The 27,842-nt window shown below is 34.7% G+C and overlaps 3 protein-coding genes and 2 non-coding genes across 7 annotated transcripts; 1 reads left to right on the top strand and 4 right to left on the bottom strand.

The window, feature by feature from the left end:
• Window positions 1-6,471: 6,471 nt before the first annotated feature.
• Window positions 6,472-7,242, bottom strand: LOC116340483 (uncharacterized serine-rich protein C1E8.05-like). The gene is made up of 2 exons (XM_031767003.1): window positions 6,888-7,242; window positions 6,472-6,812 (listed from the first exon to the last, which is right to left on the bottom strand). Exons 1-2 carry the CDS (start codon window positions 7,155-7,157, stop codon window positions 6,576-6,578), a joined length of 507 nt encoding a protein of 168 aa, XP_031622863.1. The 5' UTR covers window positions 7,158-7,242; the 3' UTR covers window positions 6,472-6,575.
• A 588-nt stretch (window positions 7,243-7,830) lies between these two features.
• Window positions 7,831-8,352, bottom strand: LOC116340484 (protein no-on-transient A-like). The gene is made up of 3 exons (XM_031767004.1): window positions 8,242-8,352; window positions 8,038-8,173; window positions 7,831-7,962 (listed from the first exon to the last, which is right to left on the bottom strand). The coding sequence occupies exons 1-3, from the start codon at window positions 8,284-8,286 to the stop codon at window positions 7,889-7,891; spliced, it is 255 nt and encodes an 84-aa protein (XP_031622864.1). The 5' UTR covers window positions 8,287-8,352; the 3' UTR covers window positions 7,831-7,888.
• Window positions 8,353-9,181: 829 nt separating this feature from the next.
• On the bottom strand, window positions 9,182-9,255 carry Trnan-guu. The gene has a single exon. It is a non-coding gene; the product is annotated as a tRNA-Asn (tRNA).
• Window positions 9,256-9,670: 415 nt separating this feature from the next.
• LOC116340481 (dedicator of cytokinesis protein 9) lies at window positions 9,671-27,760 on the bottom strand. Of its 3 annotated transcripts, XM_031767001.1 has the most exons (15): window positions 27,115-27,760; window positions 26,703-26,818; window positions 17,676-18,097; window positions 17,303-17,606; window positions 17,058-17,235; window positions 16,259-16,995; window positions 15,961-16,180; window positions 15,421-15,677; window positions 15,045-15,339; window positions 14,922-14,962; window positions 11,692-14,748; window positions 11,467-11,613; window positions 10,827-11,037; window positions 10,453-10,744; window positions 9,671-10,381 (listed from the first exon to the last, which is right to left on the bottom strand). In XM_031767001.1, the coding sequence occupies exons 2-15, from the start codon at window positions 26,799-26,801 to the stop codon at window positions 10,147-10,149; spliced, it is 6,495 nt and encodes a 2,164-aa protein (XP_031622861.1). In that variant the 5' UTR covers window positions 26,802-26,818; window positions 27,115-27,760; the 3' UTR covers window positions 9,671-10,146. The 3 variants fall into 3 exon arrangements, with proteins under 3 accessions (XP_031622861.1, XP_031622858.1, XP_031622860.1); XM_031766998.1 differs by having other exon boundaries at window positions 26,703-27,760; XM_031767000.1 differs by having other exon boundaries at window positions 11,692-14,745; window positions 26,703-27,760.
• Trnan-guu lies at window positions 11,272-11,345 on the top strand. Its single transcript has one exon. It is a non-coding gene; the product is annotated as a tRNA-Asn (tRNA).
• Window positions 27,761-27,842: the final 82 nt, after the last annotated feature.

Below are 27,842 nucleotides of genomic sequence, written 5' to 3'. Positions count from 1 at the left end.
AAATACCGGTTTTTAAATAAAAAAAACTTGGACGTCCATAAAAACAAAAATGAGACAAAAATCTATTCAAGATTCCACTTTAATAAATTCATCCACCAAAACTATTTATTTTTTCATCCACATGGATTAGAATTACTCATTCATATAGAAGTGATTTAGATCAGTATCAATTTTACTATTTACCTTGACCCTCATTTTTCAATTGTTTAGGATCTGATCGCAACAAATCAACCATCTCTTCAATTTGTGCAGCAGTAAAAGCACAATTTTCAACCGGGATGTTTATTTCCGATAACACAGAATAATCACTATGAAAATTGCATGCCACTGACTTTTCCGGTATGAAAAATCGTTTATTTTTCATAATCTCATAACGAATTGTACGAGGTATACGATGTAATTCATCAGGACATTCTGTACTGCACGACCGAAAACAGCACTTTGTTGATGAAATTCGAGCTCGGCTAATATTTAGAGTAATATCGCCCACGAGATTTGCATTTCCTATATTTTTTTCATAAAATAATAAGTTCGAATAGTTGCCGTGGCGAAAAATTAGGTGCAAAAAAGCTTACCGCTCATGATTAAATTATTATTTGAAATTTTTTTTATTTATTTTAATCAACACCCTCAATTAATATGCGTAATATGCTAATTAAAACGTCACACTAAATCAAATGGTGATAAGCACCAAAGCATTGTGGTGACAATAAACAATGAGTGTCAAGTTCATTGTGCATTTCATACTCATGCGACATCATGAATAATAACGAAATATGTTCGTTATTCATAATTGCAATTATGTTTAAAAAAAATAAATGCCCAGAAAAATTAAAAAAAATATATGTCTAATTTTTTCTGCAACTCTTTTTTTCTTTTGGTCGAAAAAATTGAGAATTTAATTGCCAAAATGTTCAATTAAAAGAGATTATATTAATAAAAGCTATGGTGAAAATTGAAAATGGAGAAGATTTGGTTTTTAAAATGCATTTTTATAAAATAAATATTCGAATTTATTGCAAATAAAAAAAACATGGCGAGATTTTTTCGTAGAATTTTTACTGTGCAAAATTATACCGTTATATTTTAACCACACATGTTGTCATATGTGAGCCCCTGAACACATATGACGCAATTCATATACATATAGGTGTATCACATTTAAATATACGCAATATGTAATAATTCGATGGCGTCTCTACTTTGACAAGTCTTTCTGTATGTTTACAATAATGAAAGTGACAGTAGAGAATTTACCGTGGTGAGTCACAGAGTTCTTTATTTAGATGATAAGGAATGCGATTTTTTTCATTCTGTTCTCACAAGATGGTACAGAAAATTGTATTTGTAAATCGAAGAAAAAAAATTTAATTATTTTTTTCATTTTTCGCGATTTTTCATCATCTATATGAGAGGCTTGTATGAAACTCTCGAAAACTCGGTATAGAGCACAAAAAGTGAAAAAAATCAGATTTTTTTTCTCACTTCTTATGCACAGCTAAATGGTCTATATCATCTGTTGCGACCGAATGTAAAAATTTGCTATTTCTATCACCCAAATCGTAGTTCAATGCTATCTCGCTCTCGTAATTCTCAACGCATGGCATTCTGTTTACAAACAAATGCGCAGTAAAAATCGTCAACACAAAACTGAAATCGATTACCAAAATACATTCACTCTCAATAATTTTCATTCTCTTCATATCTTACATACAATATTCGCAGCATCAGTGTGTGCGTGTATATAAGGTATAGAAAAAACAATAATGAAAACTGAAAAATGTAACAAACGTTCATGCATCACGTTGAAATGTATCTGAATAAAATGATTGAAACACAAATTCTATATATTGTCTATGCTAGACAAAAATCTGTGTTGTATTCTTCAGATTTCACTTTTTTAGCGTGCATATTTCAAATTTCGTCTCTGTATTCCCGCTTTTATTCCCACGGACACATTTGTGTCAATATTTTGACACAACGGTTTTCTCTTTGTATCAACGCTTTGATTGTTGCACTATTTGGTCCGATTAACATATGTCTCACGTAGGTTTGCACAAATTACAGCGTTTATTGCGCAGCATTAACAAACACCAAAATGTCAACCAATGCACGCGGTGCATTTATCGGCACCTCGAGACTACTGTCAAACTCAATTCGACGAAATACATTCATTCGCAATGTGGTACAAATTGGATTTGCGCAAGTCTGTCTCAAATTGCTTTGGCGGACAAAGTGCAAACGAAATTCTCCATGTGTTTAAAAATAAACCAATCTGTCTTCGAACCATGTATTGTGTTTCATGGACTTAGTATGAAGATGAGGATTCTAGAAAAAGCAAATAGTCCGGTCGTATTCCATATCTGAGTGCTCAAACCTTTCAAAACTATCACCAAGTGCCAAAATCGCGTTGGTCAAGCAAACATTCATTTTTGGTGATTCTCATGATTACAACACATCCAAATTTGAACCAAAACAATAGATTTAGACACGATCATTAGTAATCAGCAACATAAGTTACGAAAAAATTCCAAAGTGTGTCAAAAATTGGCTGTTCAATTCGCCTCATAGCATGTTGCACTGAAAAATTCATCATTTTGGATAGTGAAACATTCATCGCTATATCGAATCATGAATGAAGTACGAATGATTTCCTTTGCATTGATAAAGTTAGGGCACTAATATATAACGCTAGAGACGTCGACAAACCGAACTTTGATAAAGGGGTGTTTGTATGGTAGGATCTTCTTTAGAAGGTGTCTTGAGCCATTATTCGAAAATTTAGTGCTGAAATGTAAGGTTAAACCTCAATTACTTGCTCTATTATCAACCAAATATTCTTGAAATCGATAGAGTTTGTTGTGGACTATCTGATTAAAGACAAAATTGTGCTTTGCAATCAGAAAAAATCACAATAATGGCTCACTTCTTAAAAAATATCATTTCCATGAAAAAAGGACCATCTTTTTAACTTCAGAAAAAAACACAGAATTAATTATTTCTAGTCTGTTTTTGGATGTTTGTTATAGGCGAAGGTCCAAAATACTTGAAACGAGCAACAATTGGTTGCATGGATTGAGAGAAAGTTGAAAGAAATCGACAAATCGGTTGTCCAGAACATAATTTTGATGGTTCGACGCATACTAAGAAAAATCGAAGACAATGGTCCGTTCAGTGTAAAGTGAATGTGCTATTCGATAGCCTATGAATAAAGGTTTATACCAATAAAAAAGAATTTAATATTGTGTGTTTGTTGTTTGAATGGCGAACATCTGAATTTAGTGCAAAGACTTTTTACTCATATGTTATACGGAACGTGTCGCACAACGGAGGGTTAAGTCGCTTGTAAACGAACCAAGTGAATAGCGGAGACGCACGATAACGAAGTGAGTGTATTGCGGCAACGGATAACAACGTTCGTTGTCGCTATTCACTCACTTCGTTTTCGTGCGTCTCCGCTATTCACTTGGTTCGTTTGCAAGCGACTTACGCATGCTACAATATATTTTACATGCCTCAATTCATTTGCTTTGGACTATAATACGCTAGTGCTTGCTAGTCGCTGCTAGTTGCTGCTAGTTTCACTAGTTTTTCTAGTATGAATGTCCCCTAGGCTGGTTGACACCGCATTGGGAAACATTCTCGCTTGTGTTTCAACCAGTCAGACGTTTGACATTCTACACTGCAGTAAAAATCGCCACATCGACCACAGTTGTGATAGGCCATGTTAGTACACCGCAAACATTTGCCGTATGGTCTGTAACACAGGAAACAAATAAATGACTTATAGTTTATTGCTGCGTTTCATGATTGCCGTTTATTTTTTTTTATCAAGAATTTATTTATTTTTTTACTGATTTATCGTAAAAACACTTACTGATTCACTTGTCCGGCCTGGTTATTTAAAACGACGGAGATATGCCACAATAGACGAAGCACATCAAAAATTGAAGCAGAATGAATATCAAAGTTTTTGACTCTTCTCTATAATCGTATTTTAACGTAACCTATACGCGTACACAGAGAACTCATTAACTCGATGTAATGCATGTGTTTTGAAAATATTGAACCGCCCAGCGATTTGTGAAAATACTGGGTAACTGACATTGCTCCCGCTAATCCGCCCGTATAGACCTCCGCCTATAACCGCCCATATCCGCCAATATCCGTACAGAGACGGATATATTCTTTCTCCGTATCCGTTTATATCCGCCCGGATATTGGGCGGATACAGAGTAAGTTCCTACTCATATCCGTGCATTCTCCGCTTTTATTTTGACGGACACAGATACATTGCTTATCCGTCTCCGTGCCTAAAAATATTTTTATCCGTATTGTAACACACTCGCATGTCCGCCCGTCTGTCAGACGGACATGATGAATATCCGCCCGCCTGAAAAATGTCAGACGGAGATGGGCGGAGGCGGACATGATGAATATCCGCCTGCCGGAAAAATGTCAGACGGAGATGGGCGGAGGCGGACATGATGAATATCCAAAAGCACTGACGCGACCCTAATAATTATTAGGGTCGCGTCAGTGCTTTTGCGTCAGTCGGATTATAATCCGTAAATATATTTTTAAATATTATTATTGTTTTCGAATATAGATTAAATCTAGGGATTAATTTTATTTTCATTTTTGTGACACCAATCCCGTTCAAAATATTTACAAATAAATAAATGAATAAAAAATTCAAAATAAATATGAATTGCATAACGTAATACTTTATTACGTAAATTTTAATTACGTAATTAAAAGTGAGGTTGATGAAATTTTTATTTACGCGTATTTACCGGTATTTACATCCATTTCCAGTATTGATAAGTATTTACACGTATTTACACGTATTGACATTTATTTTGTGTATTGAATCGTATTTTTTTAGCTTTTTGACTTGTTCTCAGCCCCTAGCTGAATTCGCACGCTACTCACCGTACAAAATTGTAATCAACCGCAACCCGAATTTCATAATTAAAATTTATACTTTTATTTTATTTAAAAAAGTGGTGTTTTCATTTATTCAATCTAAACAACCCACATTGGTGACCCCAACGTTGTTCAACAACCAATTTTCACACAATTTAATCAACGGATTTATTCAACAAAATCATTTTGCAATTGATTTCGACACAAGTGAAAGTGTTCACATTTTCTTCATCGCGCTTATGTGGCCGACTCAGGAGTGGAACACATCTATAAAACGGATCATTTCGCATAAAATCAACGTGTGAATTTTTTATTACAAAAACGGTGAAAATCAAAAGCGAACGCTGTGTTTAACAAAAACACATATAGAAGCATTCAGACGACCGCATGTGTGATACAAGTAGAGCAGCATTTACCGTAATCAGATTCTGAAGGGTGAAACGAGGGAGATTCGATAAAACTTTCAACAATACCACGTGTCTTTCATCAATTAGCACGTGGTCAATAGGTGCTACCGTTCAATACGTGAAGCCATACGAGGGTCTTTCGCAAACATTTTCGATTTTTTTTATAAATGGTATTTTGTCAAATTATGAAAATGATGGGGTACGATATATTGGGAGTGGGGAAATAATTTAGTGAAAAGGGGGTTGCCTCCCTTGGGTATTAGTGGGGGGGAGTACTCAACTTGTCCAAAACCTCATTGGATCAAAAAGTGATGTATGGCAAAGTTGTTCAGAACGACGAGAGAAATTTTTTAGGGTAGCTGCCCTCCCCCTCCCCCATCTCCTAGGGGGTCCAATACTGTAAAGTCGATTTTCTTTCTTTTAGAGTCGGAATTTGAGTGGGTGGCGCGTTATGCATTTATTGATGAAAATGTGTGTATTGAATACATTCGTCAGCGCGCGCGCGCTGTTTATGTAATACAATTCAATGTAATGACATTCGGTTTAAGAAATGCCTCTCAAACATTCCAACGTTTTATGAACAATATTTTCAACGATTTAGACTTCGTAAGCGTTTAGGTTTTCACTTCTTTTATTATTTTTCGACCATTTATTGACTCCATTATTGGAGCTGCTCTTGTCGAAAAAGGTGGACGAGTGTGAGAAGAAGGAAGGTGCAACTGATGTTGAGTTTTTTACTTTTTTGAAAACTTGGGAGGAAAATGTTTCATAGCATGTATGGAAGAGTCTCTTGGTCTAGTAGATATTATCAAAATGACAAAGATATAAGACTTAATACAATATTTATTTGAAAAATAAAATGTATTCACATTTTATTAGATTAAAGAGGGTGAAGTTCAGCACGAAGGTTTAATCGATATAGGCAAAATGATTTTCGGTGACAATGAAAAAACCACAGCCACTTTTGTTCAAATTCGTAGCGATTGTGCTACAATAACTGATTAAATGCGTTAAAAATATTCTTCGAGCAAAAAAACTTATTAATGCAGATTTATGATTCATTGACTTTGAACATGATTTTTGAAATGCGAAAATTTTATTTATCCTGATTTGTTTGATAATAAATACATTAATGTTTGAAATGCCATTTATTTGGCTGAAATAATTAGAGAAAATGAATCGAAACCAAATTGAATTGCGCTCGGTAAATCATTTTTATGGACCATTGGGATTGGAGTTTTAAGACGACATTGACGCAGCGGTAGACATAGTTGTGGCTGGTGGTGCGGTTGATGCTGATGCCGAAGATGCAGAAGTTGCCGAAGATGCAGAAGTTGCCGAAGATGCAGAAGTTGCCGAAGATGCAGTTGTTTCAGCCGATGCAGATGTTGATGTCGCTGAAGAAGTGGTGCTACTTCCGGAGCCAGAGGTAGTTGCAGGCGATGGTGTTTGCACACCTTGATTGGGAGGTATAACCTGAAAATTTCAAATGTATTTCATTACAAATTCGTATTCAAATTTCAATAAGTTTTATAAAATCGAATAACTTACCACACAGTACTTGCAACGTCTTCGCTTGCTCTTCTTGCTCCTCTTGCTCTTCTTACTCTTCTTGCTCTTCTTGCTCCTCTTGCTCTTCTTGCTCTTCTTGCTCTTCTTGCTCTTCTTGCTCTTCTTCTTCTTGTTTTTCTTATTTTTGCGCTTTCGTCGTTTGCATTTCTTGCTCTTACATTTTCTCTTGCTCTTTCTTGAGCCGCCAATTTTCGTAACCGAAACACGAACTTGTTTGTTTCTCTGAAGATTTCTTGAATTGCTTCGCATTGCCGGTCTGAAAGATTGTCCAAGACTACGACTACGACCACCACCACTTCCACTACTTCCGCCACTTCCACCGAATAAGCCTAAATTAAAATACAACAAAGAAGAAGTAAGAAATTAAACAGATAATTAGAGAAACAAATGAATGGGGTAGAATAGAAACTACTTCTCGAAAAATGTTTAAACACGAAACCTAAAAAAAACTTCCAATGAAAAGTGAATCAATTTTTTTTTGTCCAATTGAAGTGAACCAAAAAAAAAAATTGTTCAATAAAAGTGAACCCAAAAAAAAAAATTCATTTTAGTGTATTTTACACTGAAAAAACCGAGTGAAATTTTTTTTTTGGTTCACTTTTATTGAACAAAATTTTCTTGATTCACTTCAATTGGACAAAAAAAAATGGATTCACTTTTTATTGAAATTTTTTTTAGGTTTCGTTTTAAAATAGCAATTTTTCGAGAAGTAGTTTTTATTCTACCCCATTCAAATGCACCAAGAGATAAGAAACTTACCACCTCCACCACCTCCACCACCTCCGCCACCTCCGACACCTCCGCCACCTCCGCCACCTCCGCCACCGGATAATCCTGAAATAAAATACAACAGTAGGAAATTAAACAGATAATTACAGAACAAATGATCCAATGGATGGATGGTAAACTGCCAACGCCGGTGCCTTCGAATATAATCGAAGCGCGTGAATATCCATTTGAGAGTATGACACATGCACGTGTCATTCAAAGACGTGAAAGATAAAAAACTCACCACCACCTCCGCCGCCTCCCCCACCTTTACCTCCGGATAATCCTGAATTAAGATACAACAGTAAGTAACTGAACACATAATTAGAGAAAAAAATGGTCCAAGAGATAAAAAACTTACCACCTCCCGATCTTCTTGCCCAAGCGAGAGCAAGAGGACCCGGAGCAGGTTCAGCTTCAGCCAAAGCGTCTGCATCAGCCAAAGCATCTGCATCAGCGAATGCTTCTGGCACCGCGATCGGATCACATGAAATGAGCTGGAATAAATGCCAGATAGAATATGGTCATTTGAAAAAACAGTCAGAATATTTAATATTTTACTCACCACGACCGACGTCGCAAACAATAATAAAATCAGCTTAGACAACATTTTGAATAGACCATACAATATGTTGTAGTGAATATCAAAAATCGAATAATAATACGATCATATCGGCGATCTTTTATATCAAATTCTTTTGCCTTGATTATATGAAAAGTTTCATCTGAATTTAATAATAAATATTTGCACAATTATAAAAATCACATGAAATTCTAACCGTGTTTACTTGGGCTAAATTTCAAAAGTTATGCCAATAAAAGGCTTTCTTTTAAAACAGAAATTGCAATAAATTTTTGCAGTTTATTTAAAGAACCGCCGGTCATTCTCAACAAGGTGGTCTGTTTTGATGTAGACGATTAGAGCGTGTTTATTTGCGTATTTGCACATATGCGGGGTTGACCGATATCAATTGTTTTACATTATTTGGATTCTTGATGCATCATCCTCTAATGTAAATATGGAAATGTAAACATTTGAAATTCAGATCATAGCAACAGATTTACTTATATGAAACGCAACTTGTTTTACAATTGTTTTTGGAATTATTTACGCGCATGTATTTTCGTATGTAACCGATTTTTTTTTAAAGAGATGTAAAAAACGCGTATAAATGACACATTATCACATCAAACGTAATACTCGACTTTGATTTTTGGTACCTTTTATTAAATTTTACGAGAAATTCATAATCAAATCACGCTTTGTCTACTATTACCTCAACATTGAACAGTACTGAGCTCTTAATGAGCCTCTTATCTCTTTGAAACTTAGTTTCTCTTTTCTCTGTACAAGAGTCTGTATCTCACAGGAGAAAATAATATTCTATTTCTATTAATTTGATAATTTTTTAAATAAAAAAATGAACTCAATCACAGAAAAAGGAAAAATGAATGAATAACTTGTAAAATAAACTTATTTGCACAGTAAATAATAAAAAAAACTTCGCCCCCGGGTGGGATCGAACCACCAACCTTTCGGTTAACAGCCGAACGCGCTAACCAATTGCGCCACGGAGGCGATACATATGAATAGCGCAAGTGCGTAGATAAGCGTCAATGTGTAAGTGCCTATATACATATATGCAGAATCAGGCGTTTCTTATCGCATTGTCAGTACCGTGTGCTTTATCGTCCAAAATCGATGTTTAAAAGAAATGAGCGGAAATAACTTTTATTATAAATAAAACAACAAATTTTATGAGAATATGGTTAATTTATTTGATATCATCGATTTGATCATATAGATAGAAGCATAAATTATTGTTGACAATATCAATGAAAAAAAAAATTGAATGACAAAAATATACAGCGTCACATTTACAGATACCTACAAAAAAAATAATACACAAAAAACATTTTACGCTAAAAATAAAATTAGTTCAATGTATTTTTATGTTTTCTATGGAATATCCATAAACAAAAACATTTATTCCCTTAAATGAATATTATAATGATTATAAATAAAATCATAGTTGTTTTGACAAATTCAATTGTGCGTTTTCTTTGCTAAAATTTCTTATGTCGCATTGAATGAAGCTTATAATTCGATATACAATAGACGTCGAATGAGTATTTATTACATTTGACTGTTATCACATCCAACTAAATTAAAATTGTATTAAAATGAAATGAAAAATGGGCTATTAAATATCTATCGGTTGATAGAGTGTTTTGTTCGGCATTTATTTAATTTTTGGTAGATTTATTCAAATGAAGCTTCCTAAATGAATAGGTCCTAAACGTAAATTCATGCTAATGAAAATTATCTATTTTCCATCCCCATTTTTATTCGAGTGTTTACAAAAATATCATGTATGTGTGTTTACTTTCTAGCATACATTTTTTGTTCTATTATTATTGAAATAAGCTTCATAAGAAAGTTTTCGAAGTATTTTTGGAAACGTTAAATTTATGCGGTGCTTGAGTTATTTGGGGCTCCACTAATTGCGCTGAATAATGCTAAACTATTTCGATGCACGGAATTGCTCTCATCGATGGGTAAAAATGATTCGTTAAGCAAATCCGAAAGTGCCGTACAGAGTTTTTCATAATTGTCTTTTAGTGCAGCATGGTATTCACGTTGATCACTTGATATCATGCGGCCATTGACTTGAAGTGCTGTATTACATATTGATACGAATTCCCTGTAAATTGAAAACATTTTTTTTTTAAATGAAATTCAAAGTATTGAATAAAATTCATTATTTTAATTTACCTAAATATGTCTTTCAGTTCATCGACTTTATCTTCGGAATACTTGTTTTCGGTGTCGTCCGGGCTGAGAAATGCGTTCGCATATGCAAGAGGTCCAGCATTCACCTGTACTGCAACACTACCTTGTAAGCGAAGCTGTAGTTTTTTCACATCAATTGGTGGCATAACCACTTCCTCTAATTCAACCACACGATTTTGCATCTCATCAATTGCCACTTCAATCGGATTCAATTCAATTGCTTGCTTATGCTTCACTGGTATTCGCTTTAATACGTATGGAAACGAGTACATTGCTGTAATGAAATTTGATAATTTGAAATTGAGATTAGTTACCACATTGTTCATGTACAATAATAAAGCAAAAAACTGTCATACTTGTTAAAATGGTTCGTCGTTTCCATTGCTCTTCAACGGTTCCGTGGGCCGTACCACTCTTGGTGAATGGCGTTTCAAACTGGAATGTGTCTACATCGTGATTTTGTTCAAAGAAATTTTGCCGTGTTTCCAACTCATCTTTACAGAAGTACGGTTTGGTATGGGTTACTTGAATATACGCAATTTTTGGGTCAAGATCGTTCACATTTACCTAGAATAAGTAGAAATAATATAAAATTTGGGTGTATTTTTAAATTGAAGTGGTAACTTTTTCTTTGCTTGAGTACTATTGAATCATCATTGTATACAATTGGTTTTGTATGTATAACCACGAGGCAAAAACAAATCAATTCTGATGTTTCTAAAGAAAAAAACTGAATGAAAATAGAATGAACAAAGTACAAGCGACGGCTGAAGTTAGAACTTTAGTCATATTTAAATATCTGCCTCCGTGGCGCAATTGGTTAGCGCGTTCGGCTGTTAACCGAAAGGTTGGTGGTTCAAGCCCACCCGGGGGCGTTTTTTTTTTTATTATTTTCTTTGCGATATTAAAAAAAATCATTTCGAAGCATTCATAAACGTAAACTTTACCAATTTTTAAGTGAAAAAAAAAATTAATAAAATAATAAATGTAACCAACCGGCGATGAATCTTGAATCATTTTCACATTATCAGCTCCAAGTTTGTCTTTATATTGTTTATAAAGACGCTCTGAAATTTCGCTTAGTGACGTCAACTTTGGTTCTTTGTAAATGTATTCAACTCCACTGTCTTCTTCAAAGTAAATCTGTAAATGAACGGGAAGAGTATTTCCTTTACTTTGTTCATTCTTTATTTTATTGATTGCCAATCGTATGGATCTTACCTGTCCAAAGAAAACAACTCGATAGAATCGTCCCAGCATGCGTTTGCCGGATCGGTTTACTTCGTTGATTTTACTATAACTTTGTGCTAAATGTTCATATGATTGTGCAAGTGATGTATAATCTCGTCGATTTTCCAAAATTGGTATAATTAATCGATACAATTCACCCAGACATTCGTATCGTTCAGCTCGATCCAAGTAATCGGCACAGTCTTTCAACTGTTCGTATAACATCATTTCGCTATATTGTTGTGAGTCTGGCGTTCCACTATCAAGTTTCAGTCCTTTTTCATCAATTGGAATATTTCGCGATATACGACCAAATGATTCGGCTCCCCAATTCGGTCCGCTACCTTTTAATTTCAAATACTCGGCAATTAGAGCGGCAATGTGTAAATTACACATGGCTGCTTCAGATAAATCGCCGTTTTGTTCATGATTACGTGCCATTGTAACAAGCCAAGTGTGCCGTAATTCAGGAGTCGAGTAACTATTGGCGAGTGATTGTTGCAGTTCAATCAAACGTTCTGGGTCCATGTGATGTGCTTGCATTTGTGCGGTTGCCATCAAAACGGTGCGCACACGTTTTGTTAAATCTTTCACTTCTATTGGAAAGCCAGTTCCCTTCATTGCTTTATCGCTCGTTGCATAGCTATTGATTAATGACAATGATTCTTGGAATCGTGCATTATTCAAACCGATTACATTTCCAATCATTTGTGAAACGGAGATGATGACTTGTAAGTGAACTCTTGTTAATCCTTTACGGCCACTGAACTCAAAATTACTTCGCATTAACAGATACAGAACAGCGCATGCATCTTGTCGAATCGATGTCAAACGACTGTCACAACATTTCAGCAGCTCATATACAATTTGACCGCATAGCGCAGCGTTACCCCTGAATAGTGCCGCCGAAAAATTATTTATGAATGCACGCAGTGCTGCGAAAACGTGCTTCGATAGATTTTCAGATTGGCCCAATTGCAAAAATCGTAGATAAACTTGTGCAAGTTTTGGCAACACCGAACCATCCAACATTTTATCACGAAATTGTAACGTATATAATCCCATGCAATCCAAAATGGTCAGACCGACTTCGGCGGCCAATGATGAATCTTGAGCAGCAATCTGTGCACGTGTTGTTTCTTCGACGAGATTTTCACGTGTATTACTGTGATTTAAAGTGCCGCTGCTGCCACTCTCATGCGGAAATTCCCCATTTTGCGGTGACGAGACACGAGCTGGCAACGTATGAGATCGGCTTGTTTTCATTTTCGTATTTAAGTATGCAGCATTCATAACAATATTCTTTTTGCCTACATAACGGAAATTGATTAGACAATAATCCAAAATGCCAAAGAAGGCAATCGTCTCACTTTCCGTACAATTTTGCCACCACAAAATCATGTGCTCTTGACTCAGGTGCTTTACGACAAACAAGAAGCAGATGAGTAAATCTTTTGTTTCGATTTCATTGAATTTATCGAGTCGTGGTATCATCGGCGGTTGTGCCATACTAACCGAACGTGCATGACTCGGTCGAATTGTTGTATCCGATTGTGTACTCATGCTTCCCAATATTGTTGTGTCATTTGATAACGCCGAACAGTCTGAATTGAGGGAATTGGTTGAATGGCCATTTCCAAGAATTTGTTGTTGTCCAGCAATTGCAGCCAAATAATTAGTATCTTTCAATAGAACCGATGTTCGACATGGACTCGTTTGATTGAGACGTGAACGTAGTTTTGGTGTACTATTCGCTGACATAATACTGTTTGAGCTAATTAATGAATCGCGACCGAATACATAGCTGCCGCCGGTTGAATATCGACTCGTACAAATTGACATGGAGTCCATGGGTCGATGTTCGTTGCCATCAAAGATCCGCGATCGATTCTCCATAACAATACCAAGCCACGGTATATAAAGCACGGCTAATCGAGCCGCTTGTCCTTTTCCCTGATACCGATCGTCTAAATCATGTTTTGCCAGTAGCTCTTTTAACACTGATAATGCCAACTTCCGTATGTGACCCACTTCGTTCAACGAACTTTTTACTTCTTGCAATAAAACACCGGCCAGAAAATGTTGACGACAGAATTCTTCGGACAATGTAAAACGTTGTATTAAATTCGGTTGACGTGAATTTGGAGACAGTAAAATTGGCAAATTCAACGGCACATAGTGTTCATGTGTACAGATTTCTTGTAGAAATGCAAATTTATATTCATGCAAAACTCTTTGATCCGACGACGAAAATCGATCCAAATACAATCGAATCAATTTGAATACAAAACCACGATCCATAAAGGTGAGACAACGTTTTATGAATACGGACAGATTTTTGTTGAGAATTTGTGTTTCGTTTGGCAAGTCTTTGTGACGTGAAAATAAATATGGCACAAGTATTTCGAAGAGGTTTTCCACTTTTTGCGAGAAACTATCGGTAAACCGTTCATTACGATGCATACGAATACGGCCACTGTGCAGCAAATGTTGAGCCATACTCTTGACAATTATATCGAAGAAAATATTGGAGTATTTCATGAATTTGTTTACAACCAGAAAATCTGTGTTGTTTGGATTGAGAATTGTCGGCAAATGATGACAGAGTTCACTATGAACCGTGTTTCCATTCATTTTCGGCAGAAAATTTGTTGTTTGAAATACAAATTTCACATATGAGTTCAATAGTTCCTTGCGGCCAGCCTCTTCAGCAACCGTATGTATTAAGTTGATCAACAACCTAATCACATTCAATGCAATGTCCTCGCTATTCGTATTCACCAGCAGTGTGAATAGTTGATTCAAAATTGTTGGCAAGAATGTGATCACAGATTTAACTTGAATGGCATGGGCAGCTTTGAGTATTTTACACGTTTCGGACTCAGCCGGTTGTGCGGTTAATTTTCCATGTTGTAATAAACGTTCCGAATGCACAAATAAATTGTGTAAATGTTGATCAGTCGTTAGTACGGTTGATTCCAAACGGAAAATTATCGAAAATATTGGCCGTTGATTGTCAATCCATTGAATATCAGGTCCGGCATTCTGCTGGGAAAATTTAATGTGTGCAGCATGAAAAAACGAATTTTACAAATGAAAAGTGAAAAAAAAAATAATTGTTGGTTAGTTTGGTTTGTCAGTGTGTGAAATTATATAGGTACGATTAGAATTGTTAACAAAAAAAAAGAGATGCAAATAAATTAATTCAAAAAATGCCTTACGCCTTTGCCCAATCCAAGTGGTTGAATGGCCAAGTAGCCAGCTAAAAAGAAATGAATTTTTATTAATCAAAATATCAACGTGAAAAATTATTAACAATTTAAACATTGATTTGTAAATCTAACCAGGTAAACATGCGGCAACTGGTAATACTTGTTCTTCGACATTAATTTTTCCTTTCGATAGTAACGGCATCCATGAGTATCCAACTGCATTCTCGTATGTAGTGTTTGCATCGCGTCGTTTTGACAAATCGCACGAAACGTGTACGAATGAAAATAAAAGGTGATGATTGGCCGTTATATTCAATGGCAATCGTATCTTTATCTCTTCGTACCACGTTGGATTCGTGCTGTGGTGTAAAACGGGACACGAAATTTTATCAAGCAACATTGATTGACCTGGTCTACCGTATATGCACTGCAAAGAACAGAGAAGATAACAACAATTTAATAACAACATATGAATGAAGATATAAGATAATTGTGATAATAAAATTACCGGTATTGATTTCGCCCCTTCCGCATCACTCTCTCTGACTTCGATCGTAACAGCAATATTTCTAGCTCGCGAAAATAATTTCTGACTATCAAATGACAGTGATTGTGGATAGACGAACAGATGGTTCACAAACGTTGTGTATGGATACATGTCACGATCTAAATTCATAGAAAATTCTGCTATTTCAAATGATGGTTCAGCGGCCGATGGTGGTATGGGAAACGGTTTCAATGGCATTAGTGTTGTTGTAAGAGAATCTAAAAGACAGAAAAAAAAAGATTGAAAGGAGTTAAGTGAGTTAATAAAAAAGAGTCATTAAATATAGTAAATATTCCAATTTGAGTAAACGAGTCATGATGATGTTGTAAAATAAAATCGCTGATTGACTCTTGACAAAGTGAAAGATTGATATAAAATTGTATGTAAATTGCACATTCTCATTGAAGTTATATTGATTTATGGCTTTGATGAATGATGTTCTCAACTTCAAATTGAAACCGGCAAAATTTCCGATGAAAAGATTAAATGTATTCGACTTACTATTTGGTAACTCGCTAATGGGTTCGGCCATTATTTTTAAGAAACCCGGTATCACAGTCAATTTGCTGAATTTGTCGGGTTTTCGATATTCCGCCAATAGCTTCAGAATGTCTTCGTCTTTCAATTTATTTGCTTCTTGTCGATAAATCGCCGGAAATTCAATGGCTGCATCCAAATCACTACTGTACAATCGAAATAATGGTCGTGCTGCCCATGCAAACTAAAAATTAAAAAAATTATTAACAAAATACTGACCATGAAAAAAAATAATTCTGAAATAAATAAATAAAACACGAACCGGCATGCGATAATGTCCAATTTTTTGACTGTATGTTTTCACATTTTTGTGCAGTTTTAGTCCCATTTTTGGATCTTTTCCTGCTTTCAAATATGCATCGGTGGTATTGTTGATGCCACCTTGAAGAATTTTCTCAATTTTCACGACCAAAAATACGTCTGGATGCGGTGCAGTGACTGACAGAATGGCTTGTTTTGGTCTCGTTAGCCAATTGGCAGGTAATGCGTCAAATTCTTTCGGCAATGTTTGATACTGTATACTTTCTGTTTTATCATCAATGCCATTCACACCATTCGTTTCACATTGACCATTGTTTGTCGCTTGATTTGTGACCATCATATCTCGCACATGCTCCGAATTCAAATCAAAATAGAAGTTTTCGGTTAGCTTCCGTCCATTCTTGGCATCATAAAGTGCCAGCGATGTAAAATATGGTTCAGCTTGTACGAATGTTTCTTTCTCGCAATTCTCCAACGGTGTTTGCAAACGGAATTTTAAACTATCACATTTTATTAATATTTTTTGACCAAATTGCTCTCGGTATGGATCGATAGGTCCTTCATTCTGTGCGATGGGTCGCAATAATAGCGCATAACAATTAAATAATTTGCGTCGATGCTCACGTCTTGATTGTGCTATCGAAATATCTGTCTCACGTCCATATTTGATAAGCTGAGGATTCATACTTTGATCCAAACCTTTAAGCGTGCCGAACATATTTGGATTTTGACTTGGTGCTGCAATAGAAAATTTAAATGAAATCAGATGAGTTACACTTGAGATGAGTCAATGGTCTTACTCTTTTCCCGTTCAAGCGAAGCGGATCGTGTATCTTCTTGCATTTTATTTTGACTTAGCACCGACTGTAGTTTGGTTAGCCAATCTTGCATGTCACTTTCATTGTCAGCTGCCAATGTAAATGACTTATGACCGGCGGTCATTCGCAGTTCAAAACAGAATCGCCCTCGTTTTGGATTCTAAAAATTTACACAGACAATGTTTACTATGTCTTTTGAGATTTATTTATTTATTAAATCAATTTACCTGTACAACTTCTGTACAAAAATCCATGACAATTGTTGCTTTTGCTTCACATTGTTTTTCATCTTTATGCAATTCCAAAATGTAGGTGCCGTCAACTTCTTGCCTTAAATAACAGTACCGCCGTTTGAATGATTTGGATCCAATGTGCGCAAACATTCGATCGGATGCTGTGTCTGGCCCCTTATAAAGATATCCCTGTTTGGTTATTGAATCTGCTTGTGATCTTGTCATTTCTTCATCGATCCGATCGGGATCAGCATCAACTTCGTACACTTCTTCTTTGTGGATGTCCACCGGTGAGTTTCTATAAATGATTGGTATCAAAAACGTTAATTCGAAACTTTTATAAAATAAATCATAAGTTTTTGCTTACTTTGGTAATTCATGATAAGAACAACTGTATGCACTGTATTTATAGTGAACCAGATGATTATTGGATTGATAGGTGTGTAGCGCTTGTCTTGTCAGCAACAATCCATGCGATTGTGAAGTGGGTGAATGATGACCATTTGTTCCGTTCTCTTCCTTTGCCTCGTCGGACAGTGAATTTGATGATGGTGAACCATTTGTTTTTAACGATCCATTCGTTAATTTGGTACTGCTGCTTTCTTTTTTAAGAATTGGCAATGTTGGTATGAAATTGGAAGTAGTTCGGAATTTCCGTGGTAAGACAACTTGACTGACATCGTCAGTTGGATAAATAAGAAGCTCTCGTTGTGGATCATTTTGAATAAGCGTTTTGTTTTTCGCAACAAAACTTTCAAAATCAATTGGCTGAACGGCAAGCGGCTTATTCTGAAAATGGAAAAATAGAATATCACATCAATAAACACTCTTTTCAGGGAAAAATCAAGTTAGTTAGTTTTCTCTTTTGAAAGTATAATAAATATTTTATATTAAATCATTGATTTCGTATGTTTGCCATTAAAAGAATTGATATGCATTGCGTTTTTTCTCTATTCAACGAATACAAACCATAAGAACGCAATAAAATGTGTGAGATATAGATGAATGTGAAATACTGGCGAAAAGCAATATCAATAAACCATTCATCAAAATGTATTCGTTGTGTGTATAAAATAAGTCAATCAAAATGTTGTGTTGAATACAAACGATTTCATTGTTAATTGATTTGATGATGTTTCATAGATCAATTTTGGTCAATTCGATATATGCAACAAATCAATCGACCATAGGTTATTGGCCACTGATGTTGTTTGGCTATCAAAGTTTAAATTAAATAAATCGTATATTATTATGGGTGAAAATCAAAGCGGGTGCCAAAAGGAATACATAGTTAAATGAAAAACCCATTGCGATTGTATACAAGTACCACATTCTATTCGAATTAGTATGCTTGAGTTGCGCATTGTCTTATACATTCAATAGCGACAGTAATGCGATAGGTGTATCGTGTCCAAATATCTTCATTCATGCGAATACTTTACTCAATCACCATTTGTGTGGCTCTCACGATTGTCGACAAGACATATTGTCTCTGCGCACAACACACTGTTCATTGCATTCACTGTGAATGCAATTCTTCGACTGTCTCTCTATTATCGTTTTTAAATCGCAACCTATCGATTTCTTTCTCATTTATTTTAAACACGTTTCTGTCTAACATAGCCACTGGCATCTTCATTTAAAACCACACCAGATTTGGTTTACTTGCAACACTATCGCTATTCATTTATACAAATCGTTTTAGAAAATTGTGTTCAACAGATAGGTAGAAGAAAGTTGTACACGCACCGCATTGACATAAACAATACAGAAAAAAATAGCTTTGGAACGCGTCCAGAAAAGCTGTCTTTCAAATAACATTGATGATGAAAACAAGCAAAATATTATGACGGTTATAAGCATATATAAGATTGCTCTGGCGTCTCATTGTACAAAAAAAAATGAATGATTCATAAAAAAATGTGTATGCGGTCATTAGTTTGGGGCCTTTGAAAAAAATGTTATGGTGCAAAGTTCATTGATTGTTATCGATGATATTGAGTAAAATTATTGGAATGTACAGTACAACACACCATCATAACCATATTTAAAGCGGAACACACAATATCCATTTTGACGAGGAAAATGAAATGGTTTTGTAAATTTTTTACTTTCTTTGAATTTTAATGCATTTTTGCTAGCATAGAGAAATACTACAGAAAAAAAAATTGTTTATCATCAATTTGCCCTGATAACATATATGGGCAAGAGAAACGACACACTTTGACGATATATATGGCGAATATGATAAAACATTTTAAATGAGTTAAAAACAACATAAAAGAGATTGTTGTTTGATTTAGCCAGCGCCTCTTTGCCAAACAAAATATTAGCTCGCCCGTAAGTACGTGAGCGGGCAATGATATTGGGTTTTCAAAAAAAAAGTAATTTGCAATTGCAAAAGTGAATATGCACAACTAAACGATAAACATTTCCTTCCTTAAGTGAGTATACACAAATTTTTTTACACGATTCACATTTGCTAAAACGTTCAAACGGAAGCAGAGAACAGAATTATGGGCAACGGCATCAACAAAAACTCGATACCCGTAATTTTGTGCTGAACCATTACGAACTATCATGCAAGAATTTATGCGAAATTGCACGCTTATGATTTCAAAAGTAAACAACTGATGAATTTGAGAGTAAAAGTCCATGTTTTTTTTAATGTTTTTAGATGGACGGATAGACAGCATACATAGCTGTATAAACAATACGAGTTTATTAGTTTCAAAGTGGAAGAGCAAAGAATAATATATGAAAAAAAAAATTGTTCACTGTAAGAGCTAAAATTAACACTACTGTTTGCAACTGTTGAATCTGTTTGTTATGCCTAAATTATCATTAAATGATCCATTTTTTTTTTCATTTCAATTGAGAAACTGAGAAAAGTAGCTCAATCGAATTTAAATGGGTAACATTTTTCAGTTCAAACAAAGGGATTAAATGACCGTTTCACAATTTCCTGCTACTTATAGCGTTTCAAGCGCACAGCAGAAGCGCTACAAACAAAAAGCCTTGATGTATTTTCCATTTTATTAAAATCTTAATTAAAGTCTAATTAATTTACGATGTGGAACTGAGCTCCAAATGCGCAATACAATATGAGTATCTGGATGTAATAAACAAATTTGTTCTGTTTATGTGGCTGTATCGAAGCTTGTCTGGGTGATATGTGTGCAATGAAGCAAAGCATAAACGACAACGCATCCACAAGTCTGACAAATGTGATTAACATTCCAGCGCCTATTTGTGAGCAATCAGCATACATTTATGAATCGAATTGCATCAAGGTTTTGCTCCCCCCCACCATAAAACACTCGAAACCGAAGAAATTGAAATGTGCAATGTGACAACAGATGTGAAATGGAATTTTACTTCAAGTGCAATTTTACCCACCAACAAACGACAAAAATTAAATTTAGAATTTGTTTATATTGTGATGCGATCAGTATTAAAGAAAGTCTTTATATACAAGAATAAATATTCGATTTTGAAAGACATTTTATCACTTTTTGGCGATGCAGAAAATGCCGTCACAAACAATTCATTACTCAAAAGCAGAGAATATTGTGTTTGATGTTTATGTTCATATTGAAGTCGCCTTAAATTTATTTCATATCTAATTCACTGTAACTGAATAAAAAAAACGTCGTGTTTCTTTCATCTGTAAAAGTGCAACAAATAAACAAAAATCCATTAATTTTTTCTCATTCTGTCAATAAAATGTGAGTATATCATAGTTTTGTTTTAGAGTTTGAACAAATACATAAAAATGAATGGAATATAATATGAAACGTGTGGATAATAATAAATTCTATCGTTTGTATTTTTTTATAGTAGAAAATTTATTAAGAAGTTCAGTATCCATTGTACGATATTTTTTTCATTTTAATCCATGCACACAATACGAATGACATTGGACGAGAGACGACATTTTGATATATACAAAACTACGTTCACACGACAAAATGACAGCAAAAAAATGCAGTCGCATTCATTTTTTTGTGTCGAAATTGTTTTTTTCGATTGGATTTTTGTTACTAGAGAAAACGTGTGCACATTAATGTGTGTCGTCGTAGACACTTGTACCGCGTCTTTGGCGATGACAACGAAATGACGGCATCACTCCATTTCAATCACGTTCCGATCAAATTATTTTCAAAAGAAACAAAAAGAAAAGAACAACAAAAAATATTTGTTCTTTCCTCTCCGAAATTCACTCAAACGTTGACTTGATAAAAAACAATGTACATTTGATGTGTGCTCAAGAACTTTATTGGTCTATTGCTTTTTTTAACACATATTTCAAGCAGTATACGCGCATTTATCTTCCGCAATTCATTAACACACTTCGTTTACAGAGAATACAACTGTGTCTACATTGTTTTCTTTTCAACCAAAAATAGTTTTCAAAATAAATGGGCCTCAAATAGTTGAGCTATACACAATTTCATGCTCCGAATTCAGTTAAGTTCTTAATGGGAATACTTAATTTGGGTTCGGTTTCTTTTTATTTTTGCTTGTTAATTGACGAAACCCTATTCTTTAAAAGAAATGATTTTTACTGCTTTGATTGAGAGTGCCGCTGAAATGTGATCTTGTTGAATGTAGAATCTTTCTAAAGCATTTTGAATGAAAAACATTTTCGAAACTGGCACAATGACACACAGACTGACAAACAGATACAGGTGTAACTGATTTTTTTTTTCGTTTTGGCAATCACTTCACTAAAACACAACTTGATTCGTCCGGTCACAATGCCAAACTGAATTTTGAGCCTCGAAAATTCCGATGCAAAGTGTCCGGTCATGAATCATAAATAGTGTCTATGAATCAGGAACTTTGGAATGTTTATTGTGACAACACGAATATACCAAATTAGAAGAGATAAAAAGAAAACGAAATGAAAAAAAGTGATTCGCCTAAAGACAAAATAAAATGAGAAACAGAAACAAACTATCCATTCTATTTGAATGCGAGTTCATAAAGAAGGTAAATTTATTGTACGAAATTATATGGAAATATCTAATATGATGTATTTTCGTCGCATGAATGAAGAAGTTTAGTGAACCGAAGGCCACTCCTAAATATGTTGTGCACATGAAACTTGTTTCAAGCATTTATCAGATAGTATTTTTCTTCACTGACTTTAGGAGTTGTTGTCTTTGCGCGCAAATGAATGGAATCCCATGTGTGCGTTACACAAAATTACATTATTGTTTGGAGGTACGCTTCGTTGCTCATATCAACATCAATATGGGCACACGTTTTATTCTTTTCTACCTTAAATGAGTTATGGGTGTCAATAGCTCCTCCGAAAAGGAGCCCAACGAAACTAACATTTTCCTTTAAAAATACCATATAATCGGGGCCGGTGACAAATTTCTATATTGATTATTAAATCTGTGCTTTATTTAGCATACCGTTACTCGTGTCTTCATTTGATGAATTTACACGGAAGAACTTTGTATAAATTGGATTCTTGTTCGTTTGAGCAATCATTTAGCATAAATATGCGATGGTCTACTTTACCACCGTAAATATACTTCAAGTTTTGTGTTTTTATCTAGAAACCAGTTTCTGATGATATTACTATGATGTGCGCGATTTATGATAATAAGTGTCTTCAATGAAAATAGTTGTGATCACGCAATTAATCAATTTTGTCATGTGTATATGTTGAGTGGATACTTTTTTGTCTGTTCGTGTGTATTGAATTCATCTGCTTTAAATGGTTGTAGTTGAGCGTACAAAGTACACCATAATTGTGGTAAAAAAATAAATGGCTTTGCGAAAGTTGTGCAGATTTCTATGAATCCATAAAACGCAAGCAAAATTACCAAGTTCGAATATATGTATTACAACTTCTATGTCAAGTCAACAGACTCTAATGAATAGAATTTGTTTGATGATAAACTCGGTTTTAAGTTTTTCTTCTCGTACAAAAAAACCGCATAATGACCATAATAAATGGCGTGAATTTCATCGTGATTTCGCTACACATACATGTCTAGTGAATTGGACACAGTTTTATTATTAGCCACAAGATCTAGAAAATAGAAATCAAACAACGTTGCAAAAAAGATTTTGCAAAATTATACCCAGACAATGACCGTGAACGATATATATAAAAGCAACGAAGACGAGAGTTCGCAAAGAAAATACCGAAAAAATTATATTACTCTTTTTTTTTTAAATAACAATTCACACAGCCACTTCCAAACAAAAGTGGAGCGTATTGTTTTCTTCCCATTTAGATATGATTCAAGTTGTAAATGAGTCTACGTCAGTCATGATATACTCAGCTTAATGCGCGCTCGAAATGAAATTATACGCAACAACCAAGTGAGTTCATAAATCGACACACTGAAGTGCACTTTTCTGAAGTCTTGGTAATTTTTCATGAAAAGATGTAAAAACTACTTCCGAACTCCACTCTTTCTTTTCTATAGAAAACGTTATGTTGCTGCATATGCACCCAAACAGTGCTACTGTTAGTATTTTTCAGATACAACGCTTTCCCAGAAAGCAAAATTACAAGTCTACCTTTTTTCCATAATAGAAAAAGATACACTTTTTTTCTGCTATTTCCCATTCGTTTAAAGTGTTCCATAGCTCCCAGGCAGTGCCACCATGCACATATGTGATCACATCATTAATGCATGTGAACGTGTATCATTCTATCAAATAGAATTCTAGAAATGATCCATTGTTATTTTCTTCGCTTGTTTGCTCTTTGTGTGTGTGTTTTCTTCTTCTCTTTTTCGAGTGCCGTTTTCATTGCTTCTATATGTTTCAATTTTGATTTGATCTGTTAAACAGATTTTGCTGTAAGACCAGTTGCTCTCACGAGCGAAAATAGTATCGGTGCAAAACTTCAATCACATGTGCGAGTTACATTGCAATGGGCCAATCGCCAGCCGTACATTTCGTTTCATGCAGCAGAATTGCAGAGGTTCATAGTCGAGAATCCGCAATGCATACTTGTTCAGTGTTCATTATACGCTCATTCTCTCTCTCACTCTCTCTCTCTCTCACTCACTCTCTCTCTGTATGTTTCTCTAACTCAGTGCATGGATGCATCCTATGCGTGTCATTTCTTTCAACGGTGCAACACCAAATTTACAGAAACATTCGCATATTTATGAGAATGCTTTCGCTTGCTGCTTCCAATCATCGTTGCCGCCTGTCACGCTTACAGTGTCAAGGTAAAAGCGTAAACTTGACTTGATCGCGGCTTTTCGGTTCAAACGCTGTGAAGACGCTTTTGCAAACAGAGATAAAAGAGAGACACGAAGAAATTTTTCAAGTGAAAATGTAGGCAAAAAAGAGAATGGATTGTGAATTATGGTGAATATAACACAAAAAGATCGAAACGATTCATTGGCAATGCGAATCGATACGACAACGAATGTTTCATTTGTGCCACACCGGAGAAATTTTCCAATTGAAAGAAGAAATTTTTCTTCTTTCATTTTAATTATCACTTTGTTGGTATGTTTTAATTAATCGCCTTGCTTTGATAAAATGCCATTTTTGGTTTTTGGAATTTCGAAAGTACACGCGTGAAAATGTCTTCATTTTTCTTCATAAACAACGCATCAATTTCGTGAAAAGAAGCAATTGATAATGAGCCGTTTTATTCGTTGAAGGACTTATTCAAGCGTCAAATATTGGATATTTTAAGTGGCCGCAGGTCAACACCCGAAATTACATTGACAAACAAACAAATGGAATAGGTCAATATTGGACGGATTATGTTATATACTGCTTATACTATATGAAAATTTATATGATTTTAGCTGCGGAAGCATTATATTAACATAATACACACGATGGAAAACAGAGTGTGTTTCGGATTGAATAACCAGCGCAAATGGCAGAGGCTAGATGTATTAAGTGATTGTCATTTATCAATTAATGACGCTGATAAACGTGACTGGAAACATCAAAAGTATGTGTTCATTCTATTTTTTTTTTCATCGGATAACAACGATTTTTAATGTAATATACGTGCTCTTCGTAATACCAGGGTGAGGCAATGCCATTTCAAACGGAAACGATATTATAGTATAATTAAGATTCATTTTTATCGTGGATGTCATCGATATCACATCACTCTTGAAATTGAAACATGAAAAATCGCACATTTTACACACACTTTCTGTCAGCTGGCCACGTGAACGCGCAAGTATATCGAATCATTTCGAAGAAACCGAGGAAGAAATTACCTAACGCTATTTGCGTCGTTTGTTTTCGCGTCCAGACTCGCACTTGTACGTATTGTTTATATTAAAAATTATTTTGGATTTAATATGTAAATATACATCAAATGTAAATAAAATCCAAGCCATAAACATAGAAAACAAAATCTGATTTCATGATTACCTCATCGGCCCCATTTTCATATTTTGGCACTTAAACAGTGTATCTTCTTTTTCGAGACTAATTTATGCATGTTTGAAAAGAATGTGTTATTGGGCCGAATGAGACTGTGTGCAGTCAATTGCCAAAATGCTAAGCACGAAATGAAAACGATAAAAATAAATTTAAACAACGATGAAAAAATAGATATGTTTACGTCCATATTTTTTCGTCATCTTTCTTTTTATCGGGACGGAAACAGATGTTCTTCACTATACGTAGTGCGTCTATAAATACATGTGATTGGCTAAAGCGAATTTAAAAAAAAAAAACACTATGCCGCTAAAATAATGCTCAAAATTCATGCCATATACTGAAATCACGAATAATTTTTTTTTGATTCGGTATAAAATACACAGTTCGTACACAAAAGATTTGTGTCTATAGACATTTTTCTGTATACAGAAAAACATCCGTAGTATTTCAGTGATGAAGTAATCTATGACAAAGACCCAGAAGGAAGAGAGTCTGTTAAACAATATATTATCCATTTGTGTGGCGAAATCGATTTTTACACGCGCAAAATGAGTCATCGCATATTTGTGTATTACACATCTATCCAGCAGGAGTAGCACATTTCCAAGGCGAAAAATGAATAGAAAGAAACAGGTCAGTGCACTGCTATATGATAAAATCAGTGACATTTCGAAAAGACATTTTCCATTATATTTTTAGATATTGCACTTTAGCATGTGAATTTATCGTTTCACCACAGAATCAAAATGATTATTTAAAATTTCAACAAAATTGTATCTTCATTGAAAAACCGCCTCTAGTATCATAAACACCATTATCTATATGATTATAAGAACACATTGTCATCCCTCACATAACGTCAAGTGTGATACGATAAAAAAGACGTCACCAATAAAAGTCATGGCACCATAGAATCAAATTAAGTTACGAATCTTTTTCCATTGTTTATATGCGTTAAATTATATTAAAATAAAAATTGGTCAACACTTACTAGCACTGCACTTTCTCGTACAACTTGCGAAACGGATTCACGTAATGCAGCGGCCATACCCGGTTTATTTAGACCGCGGGTAAATTTACGTTCGGCCATTTCGATAACAAACAAAACTAAAAAAATAATAAAAAACACAGCAATGCAAAACAAAAACATTCATTCAATCGTTGTTGTCGCCTTATGCCCAACATGTACACGCACTCTTTTTTTAAAGTGGTATACACGTATTGAGTTTGAACTTTAATCAAATTTAACTTAAAAGAATGAACGAAAAAAAAAGAACCAAAATTAAAATGAAACAACAAAAAAAAATGAATTAATGAATCGACTTTGTGTTAAACCACAGTAAATGTTCTTTTGGTTTTATTCTCTCTTTTCTTTCTTTTTCTCGTTGATGGCTATTGCTCACTCTGTATATTTTGTTATTCAGATTTGATGTTTCGCTTTCACAAATGTACAATCGACATCGATTGCAATTGAGATTCAAATGAATTATGGATTTTCACTTTTAATTTCGTTTTATACAATTTCGTATTCACTGTGCGTTCACAACCACATTTTTGTATGTGTACAATATTTCTTTCGTTACGAACTAAAATCAGTTCTTTCCGTTCTTTTTGTTCTTCGTCGTTATGGAAAATTCAATAATCTCGATCGAAGTGTAGACAGACACAATCAATGGACTTATTATTTACGACACTCCCCGTAAACGCACTTGTTTATTGCATACAAAAATTGAATACGGAACATAATTTACAACTAAAATCTTTCAATGCACATAGTAGTTTTGTTTTGTTGTTCTTTCTCTAGTTCTGTTTAGATGTTTGTTGTCTGGGGCGTTGATTATGTTGGTAAATGCGTTTTGTTGTCTCTTCTATATTGTTGTTGTAGTTTGATTTTAAATTAAAAAAAAGAATGCACCGAGAAAAGTGTCAGTCTACGACCGACCGACCGTGTTTGAACGCTCAACTTATACTGAAAAGTAAATTTCATCGAGTTTTCGATGGCAAACACGCAGCACTCTATAAAGCGTTGACTACCGTACCCATCACACACAAACATGAATGAGAAGAAAGAATGGGTGTACGACACTACCGCAACAAAATGTGTACATATGCATCGCTTCGATTGTCGTCG

Source organism: Contarinia nasturtii, unplaced genomic scaffold, assembly GCF_009176525.2.
Source record: "Contarinia nasturtii isolate CC-2019 unplaced genomic scaffold, AAFC_CNas_1.1 Cnas_scaffold_695, whole genome shotgun sequence".
NCBI lineage: Eukaryota > Metazoa > Arthropoda > Insecta > Diptera > Cecidomyiidae > Contarinia > Contarinia nasturtii.
The sequence above is the reverse complement of the archived record's forward strand: the minus strand, read 5'-3'. Positions and strand labels throughout refer to the sequence as shown.

Bases quoted from the DNA above. Each gene is read 5' to 3' on its own strand.
- LOC116340483 (XM_031767003.1), bottom strand. From the start codon at position 7,157: ATGCGAAGCAATTCAAGAAATCTTCAGAGAAACAAACAAGTTCGTGTT. The intron at 6,813-6,887 runs GTAAGTTATTCG...TGAAATTTTCAG, and splicing joins GACGTTGCAAGTACTGTGTG to GTTATACCTCCCAATCAAGG.
- LOC116340484 (XM_031767004.1), bottom strand. From the start codon at position 8,286: ATGTTGTCTAAGCTGATTTTATTATTGTTTGCGACGTCGGTCGTG. The intron at 8,174-8,241 runs GTGAGTAAAATA...CATTTATTCCAG, and splicing joins TGTTTGCGACGTCGGTCGTG to CTCATTTCATGTGATCCGAT. The intron at 7,963-8,037 runs GTAAGTTTTTTA...ATCTTAATTCAG, and splicing joins GGCAAGAAGATCGGGAGGTG to GATTATCCGGAGGTAAAGGT.
- LOC116340481 (XM_031766998.1), bottom strand. From the start codon at position 26,861: ATGTTTTTGTTTTGCATTGCTGTGTTTTTTATTATTTTTTTAGTTTTG. The intron at 16,996-17,057 runs GTAAGACCATTG...TTTCTATTGCAG, and splicing joins TTCGCTTGAACGGGAAAAGA to CACCAAGTCAAAATCCAAAT. The intron at 15,340-15,420 runs GTAATTTTATTA...TGTTCTTTGCAG, and splicing joins AAGGGGCGAAATCAATACCG to TGCATATACGGTAGACCAGG.